The 27,501-nt window shown below is 36.2% G+C and overlaps 1 protein-coding gene across 4 annotated transcripts; it reads right to left on the reverse strand.

The window, feature by feature from the left end:
- Window positions 1–1,589: 1,589 nt before the first annotated feature.
- LOC147862645 (uncharacterized) lies at window positions 1,590–15,940 on the reverse strand. Of its 4 annotated transcripts, none has more exons than XM_087321180.1 (21): window positions 15,766–15,940; window positions 14,453–15,298; window positions 13,850–14,252; window positions 12,278–12,395; window positions 9,133–9,326; window positions 8,439–8,539; window positions 8,041–8,274; window positions 7,793–7,956; window positions 7,526–7,717; window positions 5,593–5,652; window positions 5,373–5,509; window positions 5,195–5,277; window positions 4,837–5,093; window positions 4,363–4,487; window positions 4,141–4,255; window positions 3,901–4,059; window positions 3,387–3,806; window positions 3,211–3,308; window positions 2,333–2,769; window positions 2,048–2,223; window positions 1,590–1,827 (listed from the first exon to the last, which is right to left on the reverse strand). In XM_087321180.1, exons 2-19 carry the CDS (start codon window positions 15,096–15,098, stop codon window positions 2,733–2,735), a joined length of 3,543 nt encoding a protein of 1,180 aa, XP_087177306.1. In that variant the 5' UTR covers window positions 15,099–15,298; window positions 15,766–15,940; the 3' UTR covers window positions 1,590–1,827; window positions 2,048–2,223; window positions 2,333–2,732. The 4 variants fall into 4 exon arrangements, with proteins under 4 accessions (XP_087177306.1, XP_087177307.1, XP_087177308.1 ...); XM_087321181.1 differs by lacking the exon at window positions 1,590–1,827 and having other exon boundaries at window positions 1,903–2,223; window positions 2,333–2,413; window positions 2,540–2,769; XM_087321182.1 differs by lacking the exon at window positions 1,590–1,827 and having other exon boundaries at window positions 1,903–2,223; window positions 13,850–14,249.
- Between the last annotated feature and the right edge of the window lie 11,561 nt (window positions 15,941–27,501).

Raw genomic sequence — 27,501 nt, forward strand, 5'->3', positions numbered from 1 at the left:
TTATCCATTGTACTTGATCTTCGCACAAGTTCAAAGTCCCAGGAAGAATAAGATGGATAGCCATTTGTATTAAAGTTGAAAAATGTGTTTCTTCTATCTCAAAGTACAAGACCTTGTGTGGATTAATTAGGTTTAGAGCATATTTCAAACATTATTGTATGCATTAGGGCATTTTGACATAACTTTGCTATACGTTGTGATGATGATAACATTCTAATAAAATTGCCTCAAAAGGGAGTGGTGATACCATTCTAATAATAGAGGTTCTTGCTTTTGACAATGTTAGAAAACTAAAGGGATCTATTAAAAATATTTAGCTACAATTATGATGGCAGTGATAGCATTCTTATTAATATTAGTTGATTTTCATTCTTTGGGAAGCATTCAAAAGTTCAATTAGAAAGCATTTGTACCGCTTGATTGATAGCTCATGACTTTTCCACAACTTCCTTGTAATGTGTTGGTTTTATTACGTGATTTATGCTATATTAGATTTCAATATTGATACATTTATCATAGGATCCCAAAATCATATTATGTTTACTTTGGAAATCCATGCACACTAGAATTTTATGGATCCTTGCACAAAAAGAAAGTCAAAATCATTGAAATTAAAGTAGAGCATGCTTTTCTTCCAGCATTGGCCACCCTTGAGGATAAGTCTTAAGCATTTCTCATTTGGATATTCCATACCCTTTCCAAAAGACCGAAACAATTTTAGTATGCACCTTCCTGTGCCTATCACTCCAAAATATCTAGAGTCTCCTAATATACACATGCATCCAAAACAATTACAAAACCCATCCCAATCTTTAGCCTTTAACCTTCTCCTTCTTTCCTCATAGGTTTAATGTGTCTCCCTCTTTTACAACACCCTCTCCATCCATGTATATGTTCCTTGCCTTAAATCCCATCACTTTATCTCTTCCATCTTATTTTACTTCCCACAACACTTCACTTTCCATTTTATGAATTGCCCTCCATATAATGGGATTTACGGATTGTTAACTTCTTTTATTAGATCATTTGAGGGTTTTTATACATTCATCATTTCAATTTACCACCTTGATACTTCGATAAAAATTGGAAATTTGGTGCTCCTTTTCTCATTGGATGCCTTCCAAACAAGAGTTGCCCACCCTATATGAACATGAGTACACATGTCTACACTGAGGTATTATACCTACATGAAGATGTGCATCTATCTTTCAAGGACATATACTTGTTTCAATTGGGCCATACATGTACCAATGTTGAAGAGTTGGCATTCTACAATTTGTATATTGATGACTTACTGCATGTTTAGATGGATGCTAACATGTGATTGGACAAGTAATTAGAGGATTAAAGAATATTTTTGGATAAGTAATTAGAGGATTAAAGAATGTCGCGAGCGTAGAACACACCACTCCTTCATGCCTGTCTTATTCAGAATACCATTCATGGAGGCAATTGCCCAAGATATCTTATTTCTGTCAGAAATAAAGATACAATTCGTTATCTCGTAATAGATTAGAAAAACAGTGGCCAAAAGGTATCGCCATCAATTTGAAGAGCCAAAAAAGTTCTAAATCCAATCGCATATCAGATCTACACACAGAATCAATGCTCAATAACCCAGAAAAAGAACGAAATTTTCTGGCTGATATTTCAGAGGAATAATACTGCATAATGCCTAAAACATTTTCTTTAATTATCAAAACTTCCATGGACTTAAACATCGAATGCATAATGAAATTTGTCTATGCTACAGAATTTCTTTTGCATCTATTGCATGTCCATAACCCAGGGGAAATGCATTCCAAGAAATGCCACATATTCCAAATTCTGAACAAATCATACAGAGGAAAAAGAAGAATCCAATCAACATGATCCATTCATGTGTCACATAGAATGAGACAATTCAAATTGTAAGAATAAATTTAATCACAAGATCTTCATTTACAATATTGCATTTGTATACTTTCATTTACAACTCTCCAGTAATATATAGACCTCAGAATAAATCATTTACACTCTAAGAATCACTAACAAATAAAGCATTTACCTATGGTGGGAAACCAAGGATGATCTGGCACCCAGAATTAGCCACACTTGCAATATCCAGACTCATACAGAAAATGACAAAATGGTTGGAGAGGATGCTTTCAAGGATACAGAAAATAACATCCAGATTCATACAGAAAATAACATAATGGTTGGAGAGGATGCCTCCAAGGATATCTGAGCAAAACAAACAAATTATTGCTAAGCTAGTAATTTAGTAAGTTCAATGCTACTAAGTCATAATATGTTTAGATAACGTCAAACCAAGGAGTTATAATACACATACCTCTACAATAATATGTATACTGTGACTCTTCAAAAGGATGGCTTCACGTTATGCCGATCAATTTCTTTCCAAGAAGTGGGACTGATTTACAACACTCAGAGGACAGAGGTAACACACCAATATCGAGCCAAATATGATTAAGATATATTTACATAAGCTGAAACAGCCTCATGTATCACTGCATTAAAACTGTATAAGACTCTGTACCTTTGCCGAGATCATTTCAACGATCTCTATCAAATCAGGAGTTATTGTTGGCTTCAGTTCCCAAAACGTAAAGAGCATATAATCATAACAAACTCAAATTGAATGTTCAGCTTCGGTTCATAGAAATGTTCAGTAAACAGGATGCTTCTAGACTTCCAAAACGAACATGCCACAGCCAAAGGTGTTTGTGATGCTACCATCTCTTCATCTTTTCAAAGGTTGCATATGAGCTGGTAAGATAGATAGTAAATAAATTCTCTACATTTACCATGAACTTAATCAAATATCATATCAAAAGACTGTCAAATTTTATTTTATTCTTGAATGATGCATTTTGTTGACAATGCCTAATGTAATCACACAGCGTAACAACTCCAAAACAGATGGATCGGATCGGCAACAATTTCACACACATGACTCTGGTTAATGTGCTGAATACAACAAAACAGTAATAATTAACATTAAAACATTAAAGCAAATGGTGAACATTAGGAATGAAAACTTCAGATTTCTGAAAAGATGAAGGGAATCGTGATCGGTATCAAAGCATAAAAAACATCATGCAAGTAAAAAATCTCTAAGTAGCACCTGTATGAGAAGAATTTGCTAAAATCCTCAAACGAACCTGAGAATAAATCTTCAATAATGCAATAGATAAATAAAAACCTTACATATTGAAAGGGGTTGTCTGAATGGATTTGAAATACTCCGTAACTCCTCGTAAAACATCCTTTGGCATCTCAAACTGATATTCTGGTATCCAAGATGTCTGAACATGTGCAATATGATCAGTATTTGACGCATCTCAGAATGGAAATAACATCATGAAAAAATGTCAGATATTAACCTGTGTCATTTTACTCTTTGCAAGAAGCTTCTGATTTGTAACAATGATGTGTGCCTCATCATCATCCCGTTGCTGAAGCAGCAGTAAATAATCTACTACTTGAAGATGTTTCCTTTCTTCAGGTTGGCTGGAAGCATGAGCAGATGTCGCTTCATCATTTAACTTGTCCCAAGCTTTCCAATAAAAAGCACAAAGTTCGTGGGTGTCGAGACGTGAGCATTCAAGAATTTTCCTAAACCGCTCACAAATGGAATCCATTTCAGCGGATGATATGCCGATACCATCTCCATGAAAATAATCATATAGAAGATTTAATGCATGTTCCAAGCAATCACATTGTTCAGTTATCTTGCTGCTGGAGTTTTCAACCCTATTCAAGGCAACCTCTTCCATGCAAAATAATAATGTTGCAGCAGTTTCCTAACACAGAGGATATGAAGAAGCTCAACTATATATTATACATTCAATAAATACCTATACACTAGAAACACGTATAAGATTCAGGATTTCTCACCAGCAGAAGAGATTTAAAGACCAGTCGATCGGACCATTCATTTAAAACTTTGAGGTGATCATCAAGGTACGTAGTCAGTATCTGTAGGTCCTCAATAACTAGTGTCCCTTGTGGTACATACCTCTGTATGAACTTCCGCAATCTTTTTGCTAGCTCTTTCTGTTAATTCTTTTGAAGGGTTATTTCATATACTTATATACTATAGAGGAGAATTGTTCATTCTAGAATTTTCCAACTAACCTGCATACACTGAACAATAGACCCTGTAACATGATTCAATGAGTCCTTAACTAAACTGTAGATATTCTTGAAGAGCTGCCCAACTCTTTGTTCTTCTATTTTTATATCTGAAACCCTATAAACAGATGAAGATACAATATGATCACCATACAACATGGCAAATACTTATTCAAAAGAACGAACCAAGGAGGTATCAGCATTAAGTTGAAGTAATTATATGACCTGTTTTTTATAAGAAGACCCTCCGAGCCATTTGTATTTGAAGACCCTACATAATTCTCCCATTTCTTCATAAGATTAGTCTCAAAAGTACACTGCTCTTGCATCACTGCATGTAGATTGTTTAGCTGCAAACAGACAGTAATGCATAACAATTTAAGAAAATGAAAGACAAAAATGACCTACGAGACCAGAAAAGGTATGCTATCAAGTGTCTGATAGATCCCACCCACATAAAGAAGCTAGAGCTCAAAAATATTTCAGGTTTTTCCACATCTTAGTATTGGGAAATTATCTGGGTTGTGAGATCTCAGATAAATGGTCATCAGTCAAAAATAAAATAATTTTGAGACACTATCTTACCATTTACAAATTATCAATAATTCAAGAAATATGTCAAACATCTATGAATTTGGGCAAGTATCCTATGTATGTGAATGATTTATGCACAAACAATAAATGTAAAAAAAATCTTACCTTCACACACAATGCCTTTGAGATGCAGATGGGTTTGCCCCCAGAATCTGACTTAAAATTGCTGAAGAACTGGTGATATTCTTCAGGAGGGTTATCCGCCAGCTCCTGTAAGCAGAACTTCTCGGTCATCTTGACATAAGTCTCAATAACAGAGAATATAGACTCCTCAATGTTGAAATAATAATATTTTCCAAATGGGAAATAGGAAAGACGTGTTGTCAGATTTTCAATCACCCCATTGATCATGAAGTAAAGGTCTGTCAAAGTTCCATACAACTCATAAGAAGCATGCCATTTATCTTGACATGGAAATCAATAGGCACACAGAACTTAACATAGAAAGGAGTAATATGCTAACCAACTACAGAACATGAAAAGAAGACGTTCGTTTGAGGAGAAGTAGGTTCCCATTTCTCATCGTTGAGGCTGGAGATAACCCAACTTTATGTACAGTAGACATTGTTTCAAGTTAGGCAGCATGCTTATTTTCAAAAATTAATGTACAGATAGAAGAAACATAAACCAAAGAGTCATACTCCATCATCTGAGACTTCACTGATGTAATTAAGTCAAGTATATGTTCATGTAAAAGACCACGCAAATCTAATAGTTCCATATTCATATTGCTCTTCTCCAGCTCGTGGTGGAGCAGTGACATCTCTCTTGTTAAATCCTGCCACAATATGATTCCAAATTGTACAGGGAAAAGTTTAATTTAATGCTATTCCCACATCTTTAAATTAGAATTTCAAATACCTCAAAGTCGATCGCAGAGATCTTCACAGATCCAACAACTCCAATAATATATCGGGAAACCTGCTAAAATGAAGTACTCAATTATCAAAGAACACAATTAACTCAGCCCACACACATGTGGACACTTATATTCACCATGCAATACTCACTTATTAATAATAAAAAGATGGATGTAACCTCATGAAAACAAAATCTAATTGAAGATTTCTCATTTAGGGCCTAGGCAATGAGTTGAGACACAAAGATTAGCGAGAGCTGGAAAAGAGGAAAGGGGAGAAACGCAGTAGAATATGGGCACGCAAACAGGAAAATGTCCAGTTTTGAGTTATGACAGTCCCAGTTCCATGTTGCAAACAGGGGATGACATAGCACCCAGGTGCCAAACATGTAGGTCCTGGGATGCCCCTATGTGTTCCTGGGCATTCCAGATAGTTGGGACATCTAATGACAATAGTAATTCCAGCCTCGGTCCCTCCATCTCCTATGATTCTGAGCCAAACAAAATTGAAATTTGGACAAGCCCAATAATAATTTTATAGCTGGGGATAGCTTTCTACATGAAAAGTTTCAACATGACTTCATATGTTAACTCATCCATACAGAAATGAAGAGATCAGAAACAGCTAAAATGGAGCTAAAAAGTACACTCAAAGTAAGAAAAGTCTATTCTAGAAAATAATATACATAACTAAAGAGGTTCTGTGGCAACTCATGGTATTAAGTAGACCAAAAATAGTAAAAGGAGTTTTCTCCTATTTTACGGAGAGAGTTCTTAATTTTCGTTATCCCAGTTGTTGAAGAGTCACCACAAAATTGTAATCAGGAGGAGTCGCTTCCCTCAAAGAAAATGGTGTTTCCTAGAAAACATGTTATAACAGGTATCACTAGGTATACTTTCTTATAGGTATGATTTTCCTAATAAAGTAATTACATTTCTAACAATTTTGGTATGTAGTTTTGACTGCATAGATATCATATTTTGTATATGGTATCATTAGCGGCACTAATTCAGGTTCCATCCAAATCTGGATGAGAATTCTAATCTCCAGTGTGCAAGTAGCATTAGAGAAGGGAAACCTCTGCATAAGCTTCATCAGAAGCATCAAGCCAAATAACCCTTAGATTCCACTATATTATGGTGGGATATTCCCTAATACAGAAACAATGTTTTCCCACACCCTTGATGGTAGAGAATCCACTTCATTATTGCATGGTGAAACTACACAATTTGGCAACTATCCTTTATATACCTACGAAGCCTGGCTTTGTATCCATGCCATAACCATCCATTTTGTGTGCAGTCCTTTTAATAATTTAAAAGTTTTAACAGGTGCCATGCCCAATAAAGCACAATCAGAAAGCTCATCAGGCATAGAGGATATACTATCAATAGTAGCAAGGTATGAGGGGAAATAAATTCTAGAAGATAAATAGCTTGTGCAATAAATTCATACACTAACAAAGAGAGTGATAAAAATATTTATACGTGCTACATTATGGCTTGTGATACCTTCCATACAATGCCTATTATTTACATCAGCTACTTAAAATACTTGAGATTGCAACTGGTATTTGTTTTGATGTTTTGTTTTCACAAATACTCAAATGATAAGAAAAGAATAAGCTGTGGCATGCTTGAGTATGACAGACACCCATGGTCATGTTAAGCATATAAACACTGCATCGATAAAGGTAAAACGTTATTTCTAGAAGATTGACATGGGGTGGTCATATCATATCCTCCTAGAGCAAAGGACATTATCAAAAAGAGCATTACATCATAGAGCAGGTGATTGATATATTGAAAAACAAAAATTATAGGACAAACAAACATAAAGAATACACATATAAAAAATATATTAGTCATACTAATGCTTAAACACCTCTAGAGTCTAGCGAGCAAGATAATGAGAATAAAAGGTTGCAGCCTGACCAGTTCATAATATTCAGAAGCACAAGTCTGAAATAGGCCAAGGTCTTCTAGAGGTTCCTGTTTACAGCATGTATACAACATACTCAAATCTTTTTGAAGAAATGAAATAGCTTTGCTAAAAGTCCTTGATGTGATCTCCCCACCATTGCTATTTTCTATCAAGTGCTTATTAAACCTTTGGACACAAGAAACCTGCACAACAAGAATGAAATTGAAGGCATGAGAAATTCTCAACAGCTACTAAAAGTCAATACACATGTCGTATACCTTCATCCATCTCTTTATGCAAGGGGCGACTCCCTTCACATCAATATCCCAACAAAGTAAAAGAGAGAGAAGCTGGATTAGTTTGGAAAACGCTCCATTCAACTGCTTGAGAGATGAATTTGATTGGAAGTCCTCTATAGCATCAATAGAAGGCTTGACCAGTACTGAGAATGCAATATTACAAATTTCAGGCATTATCCACGCATAAAATGAAGTTAACATTTTCTTTTTCTTTTGCATTCACCTACATGAAATGATATTTGAAAGCAACAAATATTCTGATTTTCTCAGCTTTCTTTCTTTTGCTAACTTGCATATGGGGTGCAGTTCTCGAACCATTATACCCAGGTATTGAGACTCGGGTTGGAATAGTGTTGCCAGATGTTTTAAGAATGTCAAACCACATGTTTCTCTTCTGATTCTGTAATATGATTCATAGCAGAACAGAATATTTTTCCATGAAGCTTCAAGCTCAAAGTCTCCTGTCAAGAAAGTGCTTCAACACTTTTAGACAACATGTTTCCTTCAGTTTGTAATAAGGCTAATATCACAAAAGGATGTTCTTTTGTTTAGCATGAAGCCATAATGGCTAATATACCATTGTGCAATGTTGAACAACCCTAGACTTTAAATATGATCTTATTACCTTCCAAATGCATTCCATATGCAACCTGTACTAAAGCGTCATATCCCAATTCCAAATCACGTATTGGGGGATTGAGAAGCTTTTCATCGGGTGCTGGATCACTGCAACATCAAATATAGGTATGTTTAAAATATGACATAGCCAATTAAGCTTTACCAGGGAGAATATCATGCAACTAAATGCATACCTTCATAAGTACAATAATATGTGATAATTTCGGATTATGGAAGTGAGGCAAAAAGAATATACATATATTAGTAGAAGTCCTCAGAAAAGAGCAAAGGTGTATAAAGAAGAAAAAGATGTAAATGGACATAAGAAGAAACTAGAAATGCAGCCTTCCATTCTATAAAAAATAACCATTCACTTTGGTGAAAGACATGAATTTTTAATTAAGCATTTAAGAATGATTATAATATACATACATGCATATACGAATACATGCACATATATATAATCATGTATGTGTGTTCATATGCAAATATATATGTGCAAATGTTGTTACATGTGCTTATACATATACATACACAGGCAAATACATAGGAAGTCTAAACACATGTATAGATATTTGCAAAGTATACACAGATATTTCCCATCAACTTGCCTGATTGGCTAAATGGGCTATGTTGGTTTCGAACACAGAACAAAAACAAATATTCCTTTGTACCATCATAAAATTGTTGACAGGACTTACCTTAAGAGCAGTTCACAGAAGAATTCTATCTCCATTTCAAGAGATATCGGTAGCTTCCCATCTTGAGCATTTCTCAAAGTGTAAGATTTCAATGGAATTTTGCCACTTATGCTTCCGGAAGAAAGTGCTTGTGTCTTAATGAGATGCATTGGTAACATAATCTTACCCAATAATGTGTCACCATTATATGTTACCTGTATTCAGAAAATTAAAAAGTGTCTAATCCATTAATTATGTCATACATGTTCAAACAAAGTGACATACATGTTTCAATATATGTACAATGACAGGTGAAGAAGAGAAACATAGACAAATATCTTGTATGGAATTGTATAACCCTGAAATAAAGGCAGCATACATATTGATTCTCACAAGAATATAGACAGAACTTGATCAGACTTTATTTAACATAGTACAAGTATCATAAGAATCCTTATGCTGAAGCTTTCAACATCAGTGCAGTGAAACACACTGGATTCCTTTTCATGACACTTCATCATATTATGACTCTGACATTCTGTTGATATCAAGCACTCCTTAAATACAATTAAAGATATCTTTCTCATATTTTTTTCTAGTGATATCTCTTCTGGCCTGTTACTAAAGAATCACATTGCTGTCATTACGATGTTAGTCTAATGCAAATCTGTTGAGATTTTGGGTCGAGTGAAGGTCAATGTTACCATCTCAAGAGGTTTGTATATGATATGCATTTTTTAGGAGGATATGTTAGCTTAGGACTATCAGTTCAAGTATAACCTTATGTTTGCATCCTTCTGATGTTAATGATTAAGGTTCTGACCATGTATTGATAAATTTGCTTTTTTCTTCTAGTTTAGCATCCTTTCAGGTTCGTTGCCTTTTATTATACCATCATTTTGCTGTCATCAATGGACTCACCAGCTTTTGTGTCTAAGATTTGTGAATCAGAGTGATACTGTGGAAACTTTGCATCTGATATGGTTTTTGAGAATATGATATTATTCAGACTAACTGTTGCTTTAATGTTCATTTTCATATAATGCCAATAAAAGGATAATTGTCAAGGAATAAATAGAAGTCTCAGATGCACTGCATACGTAACTACATTCTTGCACATCAAGGTCTATAACAGACCAAGAGATCACATAATCTTGGAAGAAAAACAGTGGGCTTGTGCTGAACTATGAACACATTCCAGGGGTATTTGTTACCTACTAGTAGATTAACCGCCACAGCCAGGAAGGGGACCACTTGTCTGCTTGGTTAAGATGGGAGATCTTTGATACAATCAAAGGATGATTACAGGAACACTCAGTCCGGATACGAAAGTTAAAGGCTATCTTCAGCAGTTTTCTCCTCTTTTCACTGTTCTAGTACTCAGTGGCACCAGAATGTCTGTATTCTACCTCTTTTGAATGCTGTTGCAGCTTAGAGAGCAGCCAGCCCAGATTTTTTTATGTATTTTGTTTAGGCATCTCTAATCTTTTGTATTCAATACTTAGTTTCTCAGATAGGTCATTTTCTATGATAATATTTGCTTGATTGGAGAAGTTGTTGAAGCTGCTGATAATACCTTTTTTTTTAGTAACACTTTTACTACTAGTGGGAAACCTCAAAGTATAAAGAAAAATATACAAGTGTCGATTACACACTAAAGAGCTTAAAAGCACTCAAAGTAAATATTGTAAATTTGCGGTGTGATGTCTCTAAGTTGCAGACAATCAAATAGAGATTGCCTGAGGGATTGCTTAAAGAAGCTAACTTCATGTAGTTGGTTTCGATCAAAGACCTTATTATTGCGGGCTGTCCAAATGGTCCAGAGTGCCCAAAATTGTGTCCATTGGAGAAAATAGGCATTGTTGGATAGGGCACACGTAATTTGTCCAAATATCCAAAAGTATTTACCAAACCTTCGGACAATTTGTGATAAAGAGATGCACTTAGTCTTTGAACAAATGTTGTAGTGAATGAGCAAGTCCATAATAAGTGTGTGACCGTTTCCAATCGTCCACCACATCTTGCATAATGCAGCACACCCAATAGGCATCTCCATAGGAATACCCGTTGCTTAAGTGGAAGACCAGAGCTCCATAAGCTTATAAGCCTGTTTTTCCACCAGGATGCGTTTAGTGTAGGTTCCATAATGCATTTGCATGTTCATGAAACCATGGGACAGGTTGCAACAACATATACACTGAATGTGTTGTAATGTTATGCATTGGAATAACAATGTTCCCTATTTGTAACATCCAATCCTAAATCCTGCGATCTCCATCTAGAGGTGCCACAGGTACTAAGAAAAGTACCAACTCTGTGACTTGATTCCAAATAACGCGATGATGTGACCCAAGACTATAACGACATGTCATGTCATTGAAGTGCAATAAGTGACCTTGGTCATTTACCACATCTGCAATTGATTTCAGCCCCTTCTTTGCTAAAAAATAAGCTTTCCTAGGATCTTGTTCAGCTAGTGACTGTGGGAATATAGCACTTCAGTGTAAGCTTTCGAGGCATAAAGAGTTCCCTGGTTCTGAATTCCTACATCTCCATTTTATGTGGTGCAATACTTCCTTCCAGTGCTTTAGAAGCTTTGAGCTAAACGGACAGCCTTTGATGTGCCCGTCAAGCTTTCCATGGTTTGTATCCCATGAGCCAAATGACTTGGTTTTCAAATGATCAAACATATCAGATAGCATTCTTGCCCAAGGCAATGTTTTTTCAGCAAATTTTGGCAATAAAGTAGCTTTTCTAGCCAACATATGCAAATGCAAATTAAGAATATTTAGCCCTCAACTCAATCGTGGAGTGCATATCTTCTCTAGTGATAGGAATTGTATACGTCTATGCGACTGCTTAGAGCACCAAAAGTTATAATCCCTACTTGTCTTTCTTGTTATACAATGCCTTAATTAAGTAATGCGCACCCAAATATATAAATAACTGTGGCATTTAGCAAATACGCTTAAAAAGTGTGGCATCTTTAAATATTTCCCAAAAGTATTTACATTTCAGCAACCATTACGCAGACATTTGGCAAATACAAAACGATTGTAATATTTTGTTTTCCCCATTATATTCTATGTTGCCAAATCTTATCACAACATTGTCAAAACCCAAAAAAAAAGACTCTTGAGATATACAAAAGCATTGGAATTATTACCTTTTTCTTTCCACTCATGTTTCTCCAGAGAGAAACTAAATCCAATTCATTTGATTGGTTTGATATCCTTGAGTGCAATTTCTTTCTCCACATCTTTACATATAATTGATCCTGAGCACTGGCAAAGACACGGCAAGGTCTTAAAAATGCAAAACCAAATATAATAAAAGAGATGCACAGAATTATTCATCATTATTAAATCACAATATTCATTGGAAACATAAACAAATGCGGGATGCAGGTACAGCAAGTACAGGATGCAAGTACAGCTTGTGAATGAATACGGCGTCAGTCATCATCAATGATGCCCATAGAGCACCTCAAGAAATGTTGTGTGTCTGAGGCATCCCCATGATCCTAAAGATATTATCCCAAAGGGTTCACCACAGTACTCCTAGGGCTTCCATCTACCATCTTACTCCCCTATCTTTGTCCGTCTATACTGCACTAGAGTCTCATGTGGTTGTATAGCTTAATAAGTTCACAAAAGTCTTAGATCTTTCAAAAATAAATAATCATTCTAAAACTCAGTCTCCCCAATATTTTATGCTCATAAACAGTACATTTTTCAAATTACAACACTTATATTTATTAAGTATCTAAAAGGATGATCACTGGAACATGGTACATCAGAGACTTTATAGCCTTGACAGTGGGTTCACGCCCAGTAGATGCTCCATTGTTAAAAGTAAGGTATACCCTGTACATCGTGCATGCACGTGGTAGTCTCAAAAACCATCAAATGGTCTTCTCTAGCATAAGAGAGAGCCCAAGCAAAGAATCTTTCCCAGAAGCAATATCCCAACAATTATATCATTCTTGGCTCACATATTATCCTCAATCTTCATAGGAAATATCATACGCAGCTCTCAGCCATCTCTGATAGCAATTTCTCCATCTGAGAGGATGGAATGTAAGCTTTATGACTCGGTCCCACGTCCATGCAAGAGGCAATATCTGAGAACTAATGTCTCAAATAGCCAAAGTTTTGCTTTCAGTTCCTAGAACTAGATGTAGATATGCCTACACTCAGAAATTTTCAAAGTGTATAACTTCCTCCATATGTCCATAACCATCCTTATCATATATTAGCAGCCTATGAAAAATGAGTTATAGGAATGCCTATAAGATCACACCATCACTACCTCAGACATTTATTTAAATTGCTGAGCAAACCAGTGCTCCAATTTGACCTTTATAGATGGTTGTCATTGAAGATCTGATTAATGAAGAGTTTGCAAAATATTTAGATCGCCAAATTGTTACTACTATGAAGGATAAGAGAACCTAAATTAAATGACCAGAAAAGTTGTTTATTTTATTCTTGAAATAGATAGCTTCCCCAGAGTGCTTACAAAAAATGAAGTGGTATAAGGCACAATTACACATGAAGACAGTATTACTGCTAGAATGTTTTTCCCTCTTCGATCATGGGGCATTTTATGGTTTTAAAATGTTAAGGCAATCAATAATGCACAAAGAATAGTAGTCTATACACCAACAAAAAGAAGGTGTACTCCAAATAAAAGCAATCAATCTTCCTTACTGGATGGCTCCAGTTCTCAGGCATACCTAGTCACATAGATCCATGGAGTTTTATCCTTCCACTCTGCATGCCCAGTATGATAAACAGCTTCCTTAGTTATATGATCAGGACTGATGTTGTCAACATCAGTCAGATTTTCATTACCAGATACAATCTCCACTGTACAATATGCTTGTGGTGGTTCGGACCACCCATAGCATGATTTTGTCTTGATGCAGTAAGTGTTGTAATTTGAGTTCTTCGCAGATACAATGCATAATTGCACATGTGCTGTGAAGGAAGGATGTGTTTGCAAGGGACTGTTGATGCTGGAAAGTTGTTCCAGCTCTTGTGATTTAACTTCCTCGTAGACAGAAAAGCTGTCAAACTGCTGTGGATTTATCAACTGACCGTTGTCCTTTTGCAATGCACTGACCTGAGCCTGAACTTCTGCCAAAAGACAGAGAAGTACAGGGGGACACCACATGAAAATGAGCTTTTGATGCAGAAAATATCAAATATTTAAAAAGAGAGAAAATCTGAAAGGCATCTGGAATATCTTACAAGTGCAGAAAGATGCAGAAACTTCTTATAAGGGTAAAATGATATACAAACTTCTTATTAAAGGCTAAGATGATATGGAAACTTACGAGCACGTCTATACCATGTTGACTTTATTGCTCGAGCTCTGGCCTCCTGAAATGCAGATGCTGACAAGCAAAAGGCCCTTTTCACATTCTCAGAAAGACTTTGCTTTTCATGGACACTGAATTCCACTGATTTGCCTTGAGCATACACACAACGCAGCACGGCTTCACAGAGGAGTGGGTTAGAATCATGAGCAACCATTTCTTCCTTTGACTGTTCATCCTCTGGCGGTGCTCCGCGACTCAAAAAGGGCCTCAGAAGCTCAATGATCTTGGTGTCAAAGTCATCTTCTGCAGAGAAACAGATCTCTTTCATGACGTCATGTGTAGAAGAAGCATCATAAACAAGGATTTTGCAGCTGCATGAATTGGCTTGGCCTTGCATATTAGTAGGGAAGCAGATCTCACCATCAGCTGCATCTTGAGAATGAGAATCTAGAATGGAGATCAAGGGGACCTGATGATGATCATTTGGCTTTCGTGTTCCTTGTAGATATGGCTTGTTATTGTCAGATGTAAGGTGCTTGAGGTCCGAAGGAATTTTCATTTCTGATAGGCATCCATGATAAATTACTTCATGAGAAGCCGAGCCATTGTTATGGTGAGTTACCTCATCTGAAGCCAAACCATTAATGTGTTCATGGATCATTTTGTTTTGATGTTTTTGCTTTTGTTTAGCAACAAAGGATCATTTGATTTCTTTAATTGTCTCTTCTCAGAAGTCCATATCCCAGACGATTTATAAGAACACGAATACATCAGTTTGAGGTTAAGTTTTCAAAGTATCAATCAAATTCCCGTTTTTCACTTCGCTGGTTTTTCTTCCTCTTATTCTTCTTCCATTTACTTCTAAACAAAAAAGTTTACTTGGACCAATCAGAAAAAAGAAGTGCTGCAAATTGAAACTTGATCAGTTAGAAAGTGCAGATTCAATCTTGCAAATTAATCAGAAGAAGAAGAAGATCAACCATATCTTCATTCATTGTTAAAGTTGATAAAAACGGGAAGAATAGAATTTAAATAAGAAGACAAAAAAGTTGATGGAAATGGTGAAGCACAACGATTATCAATTAGGAAGTAGCTTCATTCATTCAGTCATGGTTCAGAAAACTGTGGAAAAAGCTAAAAGACTACGGTGTGGTCGATCAGAGACTACCATTTCAACCTCCGAATCACACACCATTTCATTTTTCAGTCAGTAAATCCATCAGCCATTCATTTCATTTGTTAATTTTCAACAACATAGAGCGACGAAGGGGTTCAGAAGATAGAAGACTTGATACAGATGATAATTTAGGTCAAGAAATGCACTGCACCTGGGACATTGAAGCAGAGAGCTCCTTCTGAGGGAGCAAACGTCGGAGGGGACCCGATTCCAACCAGCAGACAGAAAGGAAAACCCTAACAATCTTCGCCAACGACGACTGTGATGCAGCAGCTTGTGAGGTAAACAGAATCGTGGCAGGACGGGAACGTTTAAACCTCTCGAGATGCTACTACAAGGAGGAGGAGGAGGAGGAGGAGGAGGAAAAGGCGACCAAGAAAACGCAAAAAGCAAAACGCAAAAACAATAAACAAAATGCGAAATGCGAAATGCGAGAGGCAGTACGCAAAAACCGAAAAGACAAAAAGCAAAAGCCGGTCGTGGGAGTGAAGAATAAACGGCCATGTGATCCACCAGAGATCTTTTGGTACGTTTAAACCTCGAGAAGGAAAAAGCGAAAGCAAAAGGCAAAAAATGAAAAGCGACAGGCAGTAAGCAAAAACCGGAAAGACAAAAAGCAAAAGTCGGTCGTGAGGAGTGAAGAATAAACGGCCATGTGATCCACCGAAGATCTTTTGGTACGTTTAAACCTCGAGAAGAAAAAAGCAAAAGCGAGAGGCAGTACACAAAAACCGAAAAGACAAAAAAGCAAAAGCCGGTCACGGGAGTGAAGGATAAACGGTCGTGTGATTCACCGGAGATCTTTATAATCTATTGGTACGTTTAAACCTCGAGAAGAAAAAAGCGAAAGCAAAAAAGCAAAAAATGAAAAGTGAGAGGCAGTAAGCCAAAAAGCAAAAGCTGGTCACGGGAGTGAGGAAAAACAATGGTCATGTGGTGCACTCGAAGAAGTTTATGATCTATTGGTGCGACCTCTTCCATGGACATTATGTCACATCTGTCTGTCCCCAACAATTGCATTCGAAAACCACTTGCACCGCTTGCAAACTTAATGATCAATTGTTGTGCACATACAAGCTTTGCTCACAAACCCGTGGCACCTCCCTTTAAAACAATGTGCTCTTCAAACCACGAGTTCACTCGCCACAAATTTTTCATGAAAGTAATGTCTCTACTCTCAACTCCTATTCGAGATCCCCGATGCCAAACAAACAAATCAGTCACCACCGTGTCGGCTTTCACCATCTCGTGTTTCGAAACGTGGTCAAAACTTCATGTCAATCAATTAGTGTATCATTGTTTTTGGGCTTTCCCATCATGTTGAAAAGGAAACGCATTGAACCGTGCATCACCAAATATAGATGAGTCATCGGTTTGTCAAAAACTCAACTTAGAGCCTCTGCTTTCAACATATGTTCACATTAAGCGAAAAGAAGCAAGTTTTATTCTTCTTTTTTACCTCCTCTGTGTACCCTCCAAGTTTTCTTTTGATTGATTGTGATGCATGTAGAAGAACATGAAATTTGTTATGTCAAAAGTTTTGGGACAACATTGTAGTTACATTAAACATAACACCACTATATTGATTCTATATTCCCAATTCTCCAATATATCGTCATCTCCCCTCCATGCCCTTTATCATTCCTATATTTCAACAATGAGTTTAGAAATTGACCACCGTGTTTTTTCACATTATCACCCCCTCCATTCCATTACAATTGGTTGTTTCCTCTTTCCAAGTAGTTGTTGACTTGCCTCATCTCAACACTTGATTAGGACCTTGCATGTTTGTTATTCGTTTGAGTCTAATTAATAGTTCAACTTCTGCGATAAGACAAAAGTGGAAACATATTGTGTGCACCTGAAATTTCCCAAACAAGAAAATTTGAAACTGATGGTTTTGAGCTTCTTGGTACTATTTCAAATGACTAACAAATGAAAATCATTGAAAGAAAAGTAAAATCAAATTTCTAAGCAACCACTTCAATTTGTTTCATAGTTAGAAACAATGCAAAATATCATGTTGGCAACTTTGGAACCTTCCTGTTCTTGATAGTCAAGAGTCAAGACTCTTCAAACTCTCAAGAATATCAAGATCCATGTGGTTACATTCCTTGAAGCAATAAATTCTATGTTTCTCATACACATACTTTCACATTAATCATGTTGAGTTTGTTGGATATTGTGACGTACAATATCCATCTCGATGCACTATAACTAACTCCCGAACATTGTGAATTTTATTTATCCAACTATATGATGATTATTGGCCATGGTTGAAAAGCAAACCTCAAATTAGTGAAACCACATTGATACATATTTTGCACTAGCGTACAGTAAGTTTATAATAGACAAATAATCCTCCCAAATTGCTTATTTGTGATTAACATTTGCATCACGAGATGCCTTATAATGCACAATTAATACATTCGAATTGCCCATATGATCAACTTTACTATACAGAATAAGGACTCCTTAACCAAACATTATGGGTTAAGTTTTGATCATGAACAAATATAAATAAACAATATAAAATGTAATTGATTTCTAGAAAATGATTCAACTACCAAAGCATTGGGGTAGCATGGTATTGTTAAGGTAACTATCAAGTGACGAACCAAATTATCAAAGTTGAAGCCGAAAATAAAATTGTGAGAAAATCAATTCTTATTATATATGTATAAGAGTGATTACAAATGTGTTAACGGTCAATTGTCATTGAACCATAATGGTTTGACAACATTGTAACCTTCCTAAATATAGTAGTACCCTTGTTTTATGCATGTATGATGTTGGCCACTTACCCTTAAATTTTAATACATGCATCCCACTTGGCGCACACACATGTTTGTTATTTTACTATCGTGTGAGATTCTACAATAATTAGCATATGAAATCGTACAATGCCACAAGTTTATACAACCACGTGTGACCAAACATCACATTAACACAATCCATAAGCGGACCTTGGAGATTTATTATAATGGCACGAACATAACAACTTACATGTAATGATGTAAAACACATAACAATTTGAAATTTAAATTCAAATGAATAACTTTGGAATTCTACAATATTTTTTGGGGATTGAAATTGTGCACACTAGAACAAGTTTTATGATGATTCAAAGATCATGCGCCATAAATGGGATCACAAAATATGGAATACTTGATGTGAGTTTTTTTATTATGAATTAGGAATAGGATTGATGATATTGTTTCCGACTATCTTGAGTATGTGATCAAGAATCTTGTCTAAAGAGATATAATTTTTAGAATAAAAATAGTCATGATATTTTCTAAGTAAGGATTAAGAATTTCCCTAACGTTTTCAACACCATTGGTGCCAATATGAAACTTGTTTCAAATTATGGACATGAGTTAAAGTATGTGTTAATAATTAGGTAATTAATTGGGGTTAATTAGTGATAACTATGTGAGTAGTTAAGCAACGGAAGGTTATGTGATATGTGTGTGTGAGGAAGAGAGAGAGAAAGATACAGTTATGAACATTAATATAAATGGGGGATGATTAACAATAGTGTATTAAAAAGCATCATCAAATGCAAAAATACCCACAATGAGGTATATATATATATGTACATCTCATGTGCAAATGTTCACATGTGTGAGTAGAATATAGGTACAAAGGTGTAAGTCCTATATTAAATGAACATGGGAGTGGAGGATGTGCAATGTATCCCACTCAAGTACAAAATCCTATTTAAGGTTTTAAGGGTCAACACACTAACTAGATTCTATGTAGGTAACTACTAGTTACGTGTGTTGACTAACTAACTAAATCTAGTTCAACTTGATATTGTGAAATTCACATAAGAGATCAAAACTATCCTAGTTAGTTTCTTACTTCTTACTCAATTTATAGTTTATACAAAGGTACCCATTTGGATTGGCTTAGCTAAAAAGGGTGTGCTAAAAGGGTGGCACCTGTTGGACACCTAGTTGAGTTGTAACAATGTTGAGGACATTCCCGTGGAACTGGCGGCCCTGATAAGAGGATTGTTGGATGGGGCTAGTGACGGAAAACGAGCTAGCAATTGGCGGATTGAGATCAATCCCTCCCGTGGACTGATGGCCACCTAGACTTGGTTGAGGTGGGGGACAAGAGGGCTATAGGAGGATAGAGATCCATCGTTCTTGTGGAATGAGCTAAGGTGGGGGACATGAGGGCTATCGGGTCAGAGGGGGATCAGGGAAAGATCAATTAGCGGATAGAGATCAATCCCTCCTGCGGATTGAGGGCCATCTAGACTTGGCTGAGGTGGGGGACAAGAGGGCTATTGTGTAGGACGGGGATCGGGGAAACTCGTGGGAAAAGAAGCTAGTGGGCAACCTAGGTGAAGGGGAAGAGGTGGAAGCTTGGATGTGGGGGACTGGTACCCCGCATCTCCATCAATATGTGAAATTCACGTAAAAGATCAAAACCAACTTAGTTAGCTTCTTACTTCTTGCTCAGTTTATAGTTTATACAAAGGTACCCATTTGGGTTGGCTTAGCTAAAAAGGGTGTGCTAAAAGGGTGGTTGGCTTAGGTACATGCATCCTAAAAAGGTGTGCTAAAAGGGTGCCACAAAGGAACACATGCACACCACAATATCTCAACAGTATGCTACTATGTATCATGGAAGATTGTCAAAATTTTATTTGTGTTATCTTGAGAAAACTCAATTTATTGTCCATTAGCATCATGGGCCTTTGCATTTTCACATGATGGAAATCTTGGCAATGTTAATATAGTTGTAACTTGTAAAACCAATCACATTGCTCTAGATTAGTTAAGTAAATTTGATTGCTAATTGTGCAAGCGTGAAGGTGACAAAGGAACAAACAATAGGGATGTCAATTCATTCTCTTGACTCTCATAGATAATACCAAAGTAAACTCCTTTCTCTAAATAGGCAAACCAACAACATGTTAAGTATGTCCAGGTTGGAAACTAATGGAAAATATAGGGTACACATGTAAGCAAGTGAGTTCATTCAATGTCCAAGATAAGGAAACGGGGATACACAATTGACAACATGTGACTCGATGATATTAAACAATAGATGTGAAATGAAAAATGAGTTAATATAAAGTCAAAAGGGTCACTTTAGAGCCTCGTGTCAATCATATGAAGGCAAGAAAGAAAGACTACAAAAATGCAACCAACAACAAGAGCAACAATGTGATAAGAGAAATGTTGAAGACGTTTTGGATTAACAAGAACTTCAAACACACCAACAAGGATATTAGGAACGAGTCACAAATGATGTTAAGATTTCAACCCCAATTTTATACTATGAAAATACTCATCATGTTGTGGTAAATATTGTCTTGATCAAGAAGAGAGGTTGTAAGAACATTGGAGGCATCCCTTTGGCATTGTGATAGGATACTTTTTGTGTGATCAAAAGGCGAAATGGGAGAGCGAAGATGAATGCAATCTTGTTTCCATCATTGTGAGCGTGACAACCAAACAATATGCATCAACCAATCCCCACCTTCGGTCAACAGTCTATCATTCTCAGTTCCACCTATGGGCAAAAAATATTGATGATCCTAAGCGGCCTAGCTATATAATTATGTGTAAAACTAGACACACTACACAAGGAGGATGGATTGATTCAAGAACGTATACACTACACCACACTTACGGAGGTGGGATATGGTGGCAAAAAATAAGACGTTACAAAGTTGAACCATAACAATCAAAGAGTACATCATGGATCCTCCCAGTTAGAAATGCAATTTGCACCGAAGCACAACCTTAGAGGAGTTTTGTGATCATTAAGGAGTACGCACGTGAAAAAGGCAATGCCTTGTACTCTAAATACTTACTATAAAAATGAGTAACAGACATAACATGCTCATGTGTAACATACCCATGTGAAAAAGGCAATGACTTGTACTCTAAATAAAATACTTACTATAAAAATGAGAAAGTTAATTGGGACCCCTCAAAATTTTTATCAGACACAAGAAAAAAAGGTAAAAAAAACTATTGTTTCAGTATACAAAAAAAATTGGCCGAAATATCATTCAACATCAGGGTTTTCACAAAGTTGCACTTGGTAGTAAATGGAGGGAGGAGAGCTTAGATGACACTTGCATGTAGGCTTATTGGAGAAAGTTGTGGGTAGCTGACTTGCCTAAAAAATGCAAATCCCTTCTCTGGCTTAGCAGCCATAAAGTCCTAACAAAGTTGCACTTGGTAGTAAATGGAGGGAGGAGGGCTTAGATGACACTTGCATGTAGGCTTATTGAAGAAAGTTGTGGGTAGCTGACTTGCCTAAAAAATGCAAATCCCTTCTCTGGCTTGGCAGCCATAAAGCCCTCATGGTTGGAAATTGTCATGGACATGAAAGTCATGTCATGATTCGAACTCTTGACCTATTGTATTTAATTGATATGTTTTAACCAATACATCTGATACATAATCATGTCACCTTTTTAGATTATTGTAGATGATCTATTCTACATGTAGGATTTTAGAAGCTTCCAAAAAGCTCCAGAAGCTAGAACATTCTAGAAGCTTGTGCATGAAAATGAGTCTTTGCATGGGCTACATTTAGAGCCCATAAACATCTGTAAATATAGGGGTTCACCTTGGCCTTAGTCAAGGTGAACAACACCAATTACGAAATCATAATTCAGTTCTTGTTCTCTTGACTACTTTCTCTGTCTCTTTCTTATTATCTTGTCTATGATCTCTCTCTCACTATCTTAGTATTGAGCCTCGTCTACTTGTCCATGACAATTTGTTCACCTTCCATCTCCAAAGCCTCATCATGTCAGATTCTACCGAGAACATAAATCAACTATTGGCAGCCGTGCATCAACTTCAACTTGAAAATGAGAATCTTCGGGAATCTCTCCAGAAACTCTTGCTAGGACTCCAATGGAATTGGAGAATGAAGAACCCAAGTGCCCTCCTACATCAAGGAATCTCCAATCTGTAGAGCTTGGCCCCTCGTCAATTCTCACTCCAATTCCTCTTCACCCCACTTCAACTATAGAACCCAATGTTAGTTTACCCAACAAGTTCGATGGCACAAGGGCGCGATTCCGGGGTTTCATAAATCAGATCAAGCTTATTATTCGGCTACAAACCCAAAGATATGCGCATGTGATGTTCAGTGGGACGACCAAGCCCTTTGTGACCATTTTCGTCGGGGCCTTCGAAGTGATGTTAAGAATCTACTACTAAACTTCCCATAGCTGACTTCATTATCGCAAGCAGTTAGTTATGACAACCGCCTTTTTGAACTTCGACAAGAGGAAGGGGCGACTTCCAAGTTGTTGCCCTTTCTCCACGTTAAACCTATGGTACAACCCCAAGTGACTGCGAGATCTTCTCCAACGACATCGTTCAATGATCCTATGCTGATGGAAATTGATCAAGCTCAAGCCCAACTCACCACAACCGAACGACACCATCGACGTACCAATGGGCTATGTCTATACTGCGACACCTCTACCGGATTCATAATGTCTTCCATGCCTCTCTTCTCGAACCTTATCATCCATCCACTATTCCTGAAAGACACTCTCCACCTCCACCTCCAATTGAGCTTTCCACAGGTGAGGAGTATGAGGTGAACAAGATTCTGGACTCTCGTTGGCATCGACGGCAACTTCAATACTCGGTCCTATGGAAAGGGTATCCCATTTCAGAGGCAACTTGGGAACCAATCCAACACTTGGAACAAATTTGCCTACCCTTCTTATTTAATTGGAACAAATTTGCCTGCACATCTCAAACATACTTTAAATGCATTTTTATATCGCTATGTGGTTTTGTGTTTCAGACATTTGATACGAACAATAATGATATGCTGGACAGAGATGAATTCACAGCATTTATTCGGAAATTTTCATCTGAAGTGGTACAGAAAGTGGAAAAGAATCTTCTGATATTCTTGATAGCAGCCCCCACCTTAGCATTTGCGACAAAACGCGCTACTGATGACGTACCTCATGTGGGAAAAATTGTGAAGAAGATCCCTAATGGAATATATGCAAGTATTGTTACAGCTTTCATTCTGTTGATTCAGAAGACAACCGCAAACAGTTAGTGTCAAGGATTAACATATGTTGAATGTAGAACCTATATATTCATTTGAACAGAAGCTAGTTCTCTCAATGTGACCGATTTAAGGCCTGAGGTGGTATTTTCTGTTATAGTACCTTTTTAGCAACTAAATTTTCTTTTTCTTGAGTTGCCTTTGTCATTTTTGGTCTATCTTGATACATTGATGTGAGAGGCACATGAGTTATTCTCTAGCTACAATTATGATAGGTTAAGTGCAAGTACATATTGTCCACAACAAGGCTTCATAAGGAAATCTTGCTTGGTGAACGTAATAGAAATACAAACAAAAAAGAGTGTATATACAAACATGATTATCAGAAGCCACCTTGTATAGTCAGTTTGAAAGGATATGTACGTAGTCTCATATTCTTGAACTTGGTCGGAGGGTTATTCCTTGATTTATGTACAAGCCACCTTGTATAGTCTTTCTTTAATAATCTCTCCTAGCTAATGGGAAATTAGCTTCCTTTTAGAAAAAAATCATGATGATTAGAAGGTGTATAATAATTTTTAGTCATGATGATATATATTGCTTGACAAATGGAAAATTTATTGTATGGATTCTTTGTAGCCTTTGGGCATCTTTTAATTGATGCCACGATGAATCTTGACTTTAAAAAAATGGAAAATTGGTATGAATAGGTAACATTTATTGCTAGTGCTAACTTACAAGTGAATCTAAAATACAAATCAACACATTAATCGAGAGATACCTCTTTGAGACACAAAAGGATCACAAACTTATCGAGCTACAATTCATTGATTTTTAAAGCGTACAATTTGAATCTAAAATATTTAAGTATGTTGTCATTGAATTCGTACACATAAACAAGAACACTCATGTTTGAATGAGTACAACCCATTGCTAACATCTAAAACATAGAACATTCACAACATTATTACCTTGCTTGATGACATTGGATTTGCAAAAAAATACAAACGATCAAAATTACTCATTGAAGCAATAATGCATGGAATGTCTATTTTACACAAAACCTTTGTTGAAAGTTTCACATGAGTTTCTAAATGAAAACAAACTTTCAAGAGAAACCAGATTAAAAATTTTAATGACTTACGAAATCAACAATGCATAATGTTTATTCGAAAATTGTTGAAAGTTTCACACAAGTTTTTATGTGAAAATAAACTTTCAAGAGAAAACATATTCAAGTTTTTATGACTTACTAAGGCAAAAATGCATGGAGCGTCTATCTTATATTATCTTTGTTGAAAGTTTCACACGCGTTTCTTCATGAAAACAAAATTTCAAGAGAAAACATCTTAAAGTTTTTAGAATCTCATGAGCATGACTTCCAATGATGTTTGGATTTGGTTTGTTAAGATGATTACCAATAAGATTATTTACAATGTTGTTTGAATTGGACTAAATAGAATCATTGCCAAAAATCTAATTACAAGATGCGGTTAATGTCAAAACATTATAGGTCTATATGTTTAAATCAATCTAATTATGCTTTACCATAATTATTTTCTTGTCTCACATTCCATCATCAAAGTCGAAGTAGAAAGAAGCTTCATTGACTCTCACATGTTTAACAACGAGCAAACGAGCACAAAAATGTTGGAATGAAACATCCCTATCACAAAACATTGGAAGATGCATAGTTTTTTTTTTTCTTCAAAGATTTTCCTCATTAGTATTAAGAAAAACATGTGAATGCTACAACTTAAGCTTATGTGCCCAAAAGCTTACAATTTTCATGTACAATGATGATATACGATAATCCTAAGACAACTAGAACTTTGTAAAAGGTTTTTTTTTTTTTTTTTGCATTCTGCCATGCTTCACTGTTAATCAAGAAAGGGTCCAAGGAAGTTGATAGTGTTCCATTGAGGCCCTTGAGTTGACTCAAAGAATAGGGGTACCATTTTCCATAAGTGAAGGAGCTTCTTCTTTCTCTTGTTCAGTCTTTGGTGAACCTTGCATGTTGTCATACTGGCCGCGGACTACTGCGACCAAATTCTCCCATATCTCACGCAAGACATATGAGAGACACTAATATGTCACATCATAACGTCGGTTGCATCAACATTTCCATAATGCCCATATCGTTATTGTAGTCATTGTTTTCCATATCTGGGCAGATCGCACTTGCTTTCAAGGTTGTCGAAGATTAGGTGTTATATTGTCGAAGATTAGGTGTTATATTCCCTTTCAATGAGTGACCAATTGGTAAGGCCATATGCACTAATACCCATCTAGAGAGAATAAATTTAGTTGGCCCCTTGAATGACCAAATCCATTTCCAATAGGTTTTCAAATGCAAAGTTGAGACCCCCCAAGTGGTCCAATGTTTCTGAACTGCAGGTATTCTTGCATTCCAAGAAAGCAGTAGTGCTCTTCCAAGTTTTACTGAGTATTGAGAGAAAGGAACCTTTATGATCTGTTCTCCCAAGGAATGTGACCAAAACCAGCCCCCCGGATCCCATGTTAATCTTGCAATTGAGTCTTTTGCATATAACCACAACATATCACACGTATGAGCAATTGAAGGATAAGGATCAAGCATCTATTTCTTTCCAAATTTAGCAACGACTCTAACTGGTGCACTTCGCAAGTGTTGTAGATAACTGCACTCTAAGGTGTAAGGTTATAATGTATGATTGTCTAGGACCTTAAAGTAAGAAGCACACCCAGGCAAGGTGAGTTCTCAGGCCCAACACTTTTCCTGCATTATCCTGAAAGATGCATAGTTGTTAGCTAGTTAATATGGAAAATGTTTACACAAGGGCTACTCATTTGAAGGGGCTAACAAAACATTACGAATGGGAAGTGTTTACCATAAAGTTCTTCCACTTACTTTGTAACAAAGCAAAGTTCTTTTGCCCTATTTTCATTCTTTCAGAAAACATCAATTTATGACTCAATGACAAGTATTTGAATGAATTATAGAAATGAACCAAAAAATGAACTTTAGACTACTATTCCCAACAATGCAAGCAAATTTGTAATGTCGCATGCACACTTTTTAAAGTTGTTACAATTGATTACTCTTCAAAAAAAAGTAAGTACTTGTTATGATCCATTGCTCTTCATCAAATATAATACATCCCATACATTCGGACCTATGTCACCTCACCGATATCCTTTGGAAGATAAGTAAAGTAATAGTAGGCATTTTGTTTTGATAAGTGTGTATACTTACTCAATCTTCCTAGAAATGTTTTTATGAAGATTCAACAATTTTTTGTTGTTCGAAGCTTGAGCTACACAATGTGATATTAGTGAACGTTGAGCATTTGTACTATAAGAGAATCAATGGGCAAAGGCTAGCCATAATCTACAAGCTGTAATGAACTAAAGGAGTCTAATGACATGGACCCATTTACACTCACAAATTCCTTAAAAAACATTGAGTTTAGGCTTTTCAATGAGGGCATGATGCAATAGGAGTTGCTAATGGTATCTCCTCTACAGAACAACAATAATAGTATATATTACATTTAACATAATCAATCCTAACTGCACTACCTAGACTTGTTTAGGTATAATCACAAACAATGGTTAACTTCTCCTACTTGAAGGATTGCCATCGCAAGATATAAACCTTTCTATAAGGAAAATATATTCCTTTTTTGAAACTACGTAAAAACTTTACATATGTTGTGTAAGTAGTTTAGTTCTATCCATTTTGCAATATTCTGTATTATTTGATAAATTTCTAAAATATAATAGATTTTGTGTGTTATATAGCAAAACAAGAAGTCCATGTGCATGGGTTTTATTACCTAATCTAGTTTTTTTGTTCCTTCCCTCTTATTTTGATGCATCT

Source organism: Azolla caroliniana, unplaced genomic scaffold, assembly GCF_043228905.1.
Source record: "Azolla caroliniana isolate FFs.n. ecotype wild unplaced genomic scaffold, voAzoCaro1.0.p SCAF_6, whole genome shotgun sequence".
Lineage (NCBI taxonomy): Eukaryota > Viridiplantae > Streptophyta > Polypodiopsida > Salviniales > Salviniaceae > Azolla > Azolla caroliniana.

Excerpts from the sequence above, each read along its gene's own strand:
- LOC147862645 (XM_087321180.1), bottom strand. The coding sequence starts at position 15,098 with ATGATCCATGAACACATTAATGGTTTGGCTTCAGATGAGGTAACTCAC. Across the intron at positions 9,327-12,277 it reads ACATGAGTGGAAAGAAAAAG|GTAACATATAATGGTGACAC; the intron begins GTAATAATTCCA and ends TTCTGAATACAG. Across the intron at positions 5,278-5,372 it reads GTGAAGTCTCAGATGATGGA|TTGGGTTATCTCCAGCCTCA; the intron begins GTATGACTCTTT and ends CTGTACATAAAG.